The following is an 8,434-nucleotide window of genomic DNA, read 5'->3' as shown; positions in this document are numbered from 1 at the left end:
GGAGGGGAGGGTACGCAGGAGGAGGAGGGGAGGGTACGGAGAAAAAGGAGGAGGGGAGAAGAGGAGGAGAAGGGTACAGGAGGAGGAGAGGAGCAGGAGGAGGAGCAAAGGAGTGGTGGAGGAGAGGATACAGAGGAGGTGCATACTTTGCTTTCCGTTTCCTCCCCTCCTCATCCTCAAGAGCTGCGCTCCAATTTCGCATTACAAAAATTTGTGAACCTCTTTCATTTTTTCAGCTCATCGCCGCCAACTTTCTTAAATAATGGTTGTTATACATTTTCTTTCTGGTTTAGCACTATAGTAAATGGTGCTTTAAAGGGATACTTCAACGAACTTTGAAATAATCCCGTCGTGTTCAAAAATAGGTTGATTATGATCCACAATATCCGTAAATGGCAATCGCACGTTTGTATTTTGAGCCTGGTGGCTGTACTTTTCGTTATAAACGGCCCACTCTGGCAAGCGCTCGGACAAGACCCAGCGGAGACCACGTGACATCCAACGCAATCGTGACGTAGGTCGTCTCGGGACGAGCAAAGTTACGGCGTGGCTGACGTCGAGAGGATGGCCTAGTCGTTCCAGCCACCAAAGCCGCCGCTTTTGTACGAATTTTGAGTGACGGGTTAACCTTCTATAATCTTGTAGGGGGACAATAGCGACTTCTGCGACACACAAAAGGGATTCTCGGGAAGAGGGGAGTTCCTCCTTCCCCCCTTCTCTCGTCGTAGCCGGAGGCGAGACATTCACCGTCACTAGCTGTCAAGGTTCCTAGACGGGCCTTACAAGCGAGGCGTTAGCGACATCCACCAGGTGCTCTTTGCTAATCGTTTAATTCGCTTTAAAATTCCTTTTCCCGTCTTTTTTAACAAGATATTCGTATGTTCAAGGTGATGCTGCTCCTTTGAACACATATAGACAAAAAGAAATGAGCGCCGAAATTCCGTCGTAGTGTCCTTTTAAACTGCGCGAGGAATTAAAAACCTTTTTGTTGGGGCACTGTGATGCCCTGGACTCGCAATAAATTCTACACGTTTCAGATATCATTTTGTGAACAATGGGTGCGTTCATTAGCATCTCCATTGACATCAAAAGAAACGACTTGGGTTACGATGTTAATGAAGGGTTTTATAACATGGGGCCCCAACGTTTGGGTGCCCCTACGAAATTTGGGGTACCAAGTGCAGCAAGATTGGCACCGTCGGAGTAGAGAAAAGGGTTTATAACTTTTTACTAAGGCAGCGCGGCGCACTTCCGTTTCCCGCTTGTAGTGACAATGCGGATAAAAAGCGTCGTATAAAAAGATAAAATACTAAAAATGTAAAACATGGGCGCTTATCAAGTACTTTTCGTTTACAAGTAATAGTTAAGGCAAAACAAAATCAAACCGGCTAAAGAAAAAACAATCTTAAATCAGTATAGGAATTGTTAGCTGTTTTGAGCCAATCCGATCCGTAGCGCTCTAATTTGGTCCTCGCTATCGGACTGATTTTAGCGTTGGTGTTTCGCGTTGAGCGTTTGTTGCCGAAGAGTTAGGCATTCAGCTATGCCAAAACTAACGTTGGCCGAAACTGAGACGAACGCGAGGGAGCGCACTCTGCGAGCAGCTGCTGTCTTTAGATGTGAGCTGGAGCGCGTTGGATGCTTTGGACGACTTGTTTTTAAGCTGCAAGTACCGTGGCACGAGCGAAATCTACTCAGAGTCTCAGAGTAGTGAGACTTCGCCACGTCAACGGTTACCGCGTCTCTTTTTAGGCTTAGGAACGGCCAAAATCGGAAGACAATCTTCGATATGAAATGAGCTCACCACCCATTCTTTCTGATCTGCGCGAGGAAAACCGAAGCGAAAACCGACTGCACCATTGACTGACAACGAACGTGGCTAACACTGCAGCAACTATGACGGCTCCGAAGAGAGCGGAAAGGACGCCGCCATGGTTTGCCGATGCAACCGGGTCCCGAGCAGATAGGGGCCCTACGCTATTTCTTGAATATTGCGTTAGGGGTGACCGCCAATCCAAAACCTAAAACGCAGTTTGGGTTCGGCGAGTGCGCACTGGTGAGACCTTATTTTTGGGGGGCCCCCAAGCTCTGGGACCCCCTATTCGAAAGCGCTATAATGGCAAAGGAGCATGTCCCTCAAGCCAGCTATTGAATGTCGTAAGCAGCAGTCGATCTTCGAATAAATAAAATCCGGGCAACGCCCAACATGATAGCTTTTATTTGAACCTCTGGGCGTTATCATTTTGAAACCGGCAAGTAAATGTAGCAGCGTCTGTTTTCGAATTGTACCCACTTGCGATGGAGTGCACTAACTGAAACTTCCACAACGCTTAGTAATAAAGGTAATGATCAACTTATGCGGAGCATGGAAAGCAGTTTGTGTATTATACAGAGCGCGATAAAGTTCGTACTGAGGAGCAAATGCGGGAATACCCATTTCTCGTTCAATTGAATGCTGACATAAAAACTGCCGGTATGGTAGAAATCAATCATCTAGGGCACTAAGTTAGTCGATAAAACTAATATGGGTGTTAATTATTGACTGTTTGAGCGAAACGTAAACCAGCGCCTATGTGTTTGCGTTGACTATTTGGGATGCACGGAAGCGGTTCGGACAACATTTGACGGGAATACGTTTATTCAGCACGTATTTGCGAACTACCTGTGAAATCAATTGCTATAGATTCGTAAAATGAGCCGGGTTTCGATTATATATTCAGTTGCGATATGCAACGACGTGAGGGTCAGCCGACGGCCGGCATTTCCTCGCACGCATCTTCATTTAGCTGCACATTTGGGGAAAACAATCGTCCCCCAGCTGTGAAAGTCATTGAGTGAACAAAAGTTTTTTATTATGTCGGCATTGCTCATTCGAAAGTTGCAAAAAAACTTGTATTCGTTCGCATACGCATAATTTGACATGTATTAAGCTCGCAGGCGCACTGAATTTCAATGAATGTCCTCACATTATGTTTGTAGTCTCATTCATGAAAAAGCTCTTTCTTTGACAAGTGTGTGTCACGATACATGATTTCTGGGTTCCTAACTGCCTTAAGTTTTCTCATAATAGCAACCCCGCGTAAACCGTAGACTAGCTCGGTGGCATCGCGTCCCGGAAATTCTGCGCCGCCTGCCGCTAGCTGGCGGAGTATAAGGGGCGACAGAGGTGAGACAGCTGGTCCGGTCGCTCCTATTGCAAGTTGCTTGAATTTTCCCCGTGCTGCATGACACACACCACGCTTGCTCTGCATCCTGAAAAAGAGAGAATGACGTAAAAAATATTTCGCGACAAAATGACCTTTATTTTTGCCTTTTTATATCCATCTTTTACGTTTTACGTTTTCATTGGAATAGGTTTACGTTTACGTCGGTTGCGAACTGCAACACGGGAGCTTCGAAACATCCTGAAAGCGGAGGTGCTATGTACAACACTGCTTCAACTGATACTAAAAAAAAAAAAAAAAAGCCTTGCGAGATTTAGGTGTCAGCCATTTTGACATTTAGGAGCACACGAGAAAACAAGACGTAGCTAGTATCAGACAGAATTGTGATTTCCCTATATTTTCAAAGTTTATTTTACTGCTCAGATTTGTGCCGTCGTTAAGATGAGCGCTTGCTTAACAATCAAGATCGGCAGATGGTGGACACCCTTTAGTCTGTGACATCAGACGCATCACCAGGCGTGGCTTGTCATGTTCGTGCTTCGTGTTGAATGGTTTGTTCATTCAAATTTTTATTGACCAATGGCGCAGCAGTATTAATACTCCCAGAAATCGACACGTCGAGCGTTTCTGAAGCTGTCAGTGGCACTATATATATGTGTCATCGTTGTCTTCGTGCTCTATGATGTATGCACTCTTGCTAACAATCTTAGAGTGTTTGAAACAAAGGTGTGGTTCAACTTCCAATTATGCCGTTCTAGAATGAAACCAGCAGGACAGGTTCTTGTAAAACGCACCGGGAGACACCTCTACAGCTCGTTGATGTATATCCAGACACCTCCTTCCGGATACGCCAGCGTGAACGAAGATCCAATCTTTAATCCGTTCTGTGATGAGAAAACAAAAAAAAAATAGTCAGAATAATAATATTATAGAGTATGAGAGGATAACATAGTTGAAAAAAGTGTAAGGGCGTAAGTTTAGATAGAAATCAGACGATTGAACCCATATTTGTCTGTATAGTATATTTCATATGAGATCAAGTATAATAGAGGCACAAAATAAGCAGATGTGTTCTTGCTGCCTAAAATCTAGTGAGCTTACTTTTTCACATGGCACTTGGGACCGTCAATCTCTACGGTCTCCAAGGGAGGACATATATATATATATATATATATATATATATATATATATATATATTGTAAAGACGCGCCTTAAACAAAGCTAAAAAGTCAATATTTAGCGATCGCCCGCGACCTTTTTCATTCGCTTTAGCCCATTTGCACTTGCTTTTTTACATAAGAAAAGCCGCGTAATATCAGAGGCGCCGAGATGGAAAGCTCTAACCACTTTTCTGTGATTTTTTTCGAGAAAATGAAAAGCACAGTAAAAGCTTCGGCCTAAGTAAACACGTGTACAGTCGATTATTGGTGCCACGATACCAATTGACTGCATCATAAAGTCTCGCCGCCAAGCTTAAAAAGTGATTAAATTGTAAACCACGCGGAACAACTGCTTTTTTGTGTGTGCACCAAAAGATTGTATTATGCGATCTCTCACTTCATTGTCAAATCCTTAAAGGCTTGTTATTTCCTTTGTATGATGTCTTGAATTTAAAATCTTAATAATTATTCTAGATAGAGTAAATAATGAAATGATGTGAAAAGCATTTCATTTAAAGGGATAGCAGGTATCATAACTTTTATTTGCAAATTTCATTTCACTCTGGCTGTGCCTGGTCCATGATCACTGACGTGACTAAAACTACCCTAATTAAATTGTGATGCTGGAAAAAAAGATTTTGTTGCTCATTGGATTAGTTAAGATCCAATGACCCACGTTAAGATGCCATAACCCACGATCATACTTTGCCTAAATCTATGCTTACCTTGTGGCGCTCTTCATCAAGTGTGAATTTGTATTTCGAGAGCAATTTAGCCAAGGTCATCTTCAGTGTGAGTTGGCCGAACCTCATAGCTACACAGTTGCGTGGTCCGTTACCAAATGGTTGATAGGCCATCGGCTCGATTTTATCTTTGTTCTCGGGGCTGAATCTGTCCCCCAAAGGAGAAACACAGTGTGTATCATACGCTGAAAAATATAACAGCAATCTACATCGAGGTCTGACTCTGATTAGGTCTTCAGAGGGAAAAAAAGTGCAACGGTTCTGTTTGTCCTACATTGTCTCAGGTCACAGGTTACATCTAGGTGTCATTATGACACAAGGCATACTTGGCGGCAGCTTATAAAACGCCGTGACGGGTGATTCTTGAGCACCGTAATACTGATCCGATGGCAAGGAGATTATGGCTGCAGCAGATAAAAACCCCTAAGTGATAATTTGCAAAACAAGAAGTTTGAACACGTAAAGCCTAATCCTGCGTTTCTCAGGGTTGGGTTGACCCACTTTCGGCTGCTGAAGACAAGTGAGGCTTAAAAACCGTTTGTGTCGTAGTCGGTACAAGTAGTACGTAAGTGTGTGAACCAGACTCTAAGCTGTATGTGACCGAGGGAACCAAACTTCTGTCGTTTGCAAGCAGCCCCGCATTCAAAACTAGCCTGGCCACCCTTGAGAAAAAATACTTTTGCTGAAGCACGAGTTTGTCAACTATGGACACGTGTTAGATTATAAAACAACCAACACACACCAGAAGCAAAATGGCGGCGCCCGTCGACCCTACTTGCAAATGTGTGTGTCTTACTAAATATGTTTCAGGGAGCGCTGACAGGGTTATTATACTAATACATTGCACTTTTAGTGGAAGAGTTTAAGTCCTTTCGATTTTAATAAAACAGCTATTGTCGCACCGTGAGAAAAAGAAAGTAATAAAAGTAGGATTAAAAGTGAAGAGATACATTATTAAATATAACAAACAAACAGAAGATCCTGGAGTACGTTTGAACATGATTTTTTTGGTATCTGCTTTCGATTCCACAACCTAATTTTTCCAATAGCACCTACACAGTGATTCAATTACGTACACATGTGGCACTAACATGGACGATGAAAAGAGCTCATTTATGCTAACATCTATGGCTACATGACAAAAAGATCACAATTTTTTTCTCAATTGTTTTGCCACGCATTATGAAAGCAAAATATATAATAGATAGATTTATTCAACCCAATACAAATTAGACAAAGTTTTCCAAACGCATTCCGCCAAGCAACAAAAGTATGCAACCAGAAAGGCGCAGGGCCAAGAGGAGTACACCTAGTATAAAATTGATTAGTTATGTATTTGGTTGGCAGTGATATGTAAATTTGCCACGCGTAAAAACGGTAGTACCACAAAATAAACAACTGCTGTAGTAAAAATACCTTTCGGGATCAAATTCTTCTGGATTTTCCCAGTACTCTGGATCATGGTGAAGTTGATAAGCAGGAACCACCACAGTGATACCACTGGGAATTTTCAGACCTTCATATTCGTATTCGTTGTCACATCTTCTTGTGATGAAACTGCATTAAAGATAACGCTAAAATTACATATCTTTCTGGCAAGAAAACAAAGCACATTTACGTGCATTTATGCTTTTGAAACTAGTTACATTTTTAAAGGACATTATTACAAGGCACTTCATATATATGAACACTTTTTGGGAACAGGTGGACATCCTAGTTAAAGCAAACAGGCAGACGAGATGGTTAAGGGTAGACCTGTCTGTCCTTCCCCTTTTTTGCCCCCTCGCTCCAGGGTTAGTATGGACATCCTAGTCTATAATACAGTTAAGTAAGGATAAAGTCTGGTGCAAAGGCATAGGAGCTGAGGGGAGGGAAGAAAACTTCAAGCTATATCATTTATGCAAGCCGACAAGTAATAATGCTAGTCAAACTTGCGCAATCTAAAGTATACGGGTTAGGAAAACAAACAAAGCTAGAGAATAGAAAGAACACGTGAATGTAAAAGGAAATTGTTGGGTATAAAAAAGAAGAAAAGTTTACTTAATTATATTGATAATAAAAAATTTAACTATATCCCACGTCTCCGCATTCAATATCAAGACTTATTTTACCATTTAGCAAAGGAGCACTCTATAAGCGTCTAGAATTTATCATTAGTTTTAGTTATTAGTTAAAATGCACTTTATCCACAGCGGAAGTGTCTGCTGTAAATACGAACCCCACGACGGGCGGGTAGAGCCGGAGGACCTCCGATATCACTTGATCCAGCAATCGCATGCTGAACACGCCATCGTAGGTTAATCCATTCTGCATATTAAAACATATTTCATAGTTAATCGTTTAATACATTCTGTATTCATGTGTAACTCGATATTCCTATTCCAACAACATTTGTTGAAACAATTTACATCATGAAGACCGTAACCTGCATGCTAAGAGATTTGAGAAGACGGATTATGGGACTAGTCATTGGCAAGGATTTTACTAGAAATATCAGACCAATAAAAACTCTTTCTTTAACAAACGTGCTACTTCTCACGCAGAGAACCGATCAATCGATACGTGAAAAATAGTCATCAATGGAATGGTGCCAGAAACATTGCCCGCAATATTTGTTATTTTCCGTTTTGTTGATATTAAGGCAGAGGGGTTAGCCAGATTGTATGGCGTAAGACGTCTACAGTTGGCGATTGGTTAAGAGTTCAGATGAAACTCTTCCCACCCCTTTCTTGTTTAGCGAGGCGGACGCTGGAGAGGAGGTCACCTCCTTTCTAGCGTCCGATATGCTAAAAGAACAACCGCATATCCACTTGGTGAATCATGTTGATTGGGGCGAAGCTCTAGTGGTGCTTGTCTGCGTAGACGCTGAGCGGCAGCACGCCGAGCCTTTCGTTCGTTTTCATCCATGTCACGCTGCGGTCAAATGCTCAAATGCATATATAACCACGTTCCACACCACAGATTCTCTTTCTGATATGGATGCAAACGAACGAAAGGCTCGGCATGCTGCGGCTCACCGTCTACGCAGACAGGCACCACCGGAGCTTCGCCCCAATCAACATCATTCACCACGTGGAGATTCGTTTTTGTTTGCCCTACACGAGCACGGGAGCACGTGCTCACAAGCTCGTGAGCACGAGCACCCGACGCCGGACAGCTGACGGACATACGGACATGGCTAGCCCCTATAGTCTGTTTCATACCTAGCGTGCAACGCTGTCAAGGCTACTGGTGCGAGCGCTTGGCTTCGTCTATGGTTTTGTTTGCGCGAGAACGCGTGCAAATGATCAACCAGATGAAGCCCCACGCTCGCGCCAGTAGCTTTGACAACGTTGCACGCTAAGTATGAAACAGAGTATAAGGAGCT

General features: G+C 42.9%; 1 protein-coding gene across 1 annotated transcript in view; it reads right to left on the bottom strand.

Moving 5' to 3' along the window:
* Nucleotides 1-2,620: 2,620 nt before the first annotated feature.
* LOC8023568 (cytochrome P450 3A6) overlaps nt 2,621-8,434 on the bottom strand; it is a 31,850-nt gene continuing 26,036 nt past the window's right edge. Inside the window, exons 11-15 of the mRNA XM_029995266.4 lie at nt 7,286-7,374; nt 6,484-6,624; nt 5,050-5,215; nt 3,959-4,048; nt 2,621-3,252 (exon numbers count right to left, since the gene is read on the bottom strand). Coding sequence (XP_029851126.2) covers nt 3,971-4,048; nt 5,050-5,215; nt 6,484-6,624; nt 7,286-7,374 — 474 coding nt within the window. The 3' untranslated portion in view covers nt 2,621-3,252; nt 3,959-3,970. The remainder of the gene's footprint in view (nt 3,253-3,958; nt 4,049-5,049; nt 5,216-6,483; nt 6,625-7,285; nt 7,375-8,434) is intronic.

This window comes from Ixodes scapularis, unplaced genomic scaffold (assembly GCF_016920785.2).
Source record: "Ixodes scapularis isolate PalLabHiFi unplaced genomic scaffold, ASM1692078v2 PGA_scaffold6__148_contigs__length_123643588, whole genome shotgun sequence".
NCBI lineage: Eukaryota > Metazoa > Arthropoda > Arachnida > Ixodida > Ixodidae > Ixodes > Ixodes scapularis.
The sequence above is the reverse complement of the archived record's forward strand: the minus strand, read 5'-3'. Positions and strand labels throughout refer to the sequence as shown.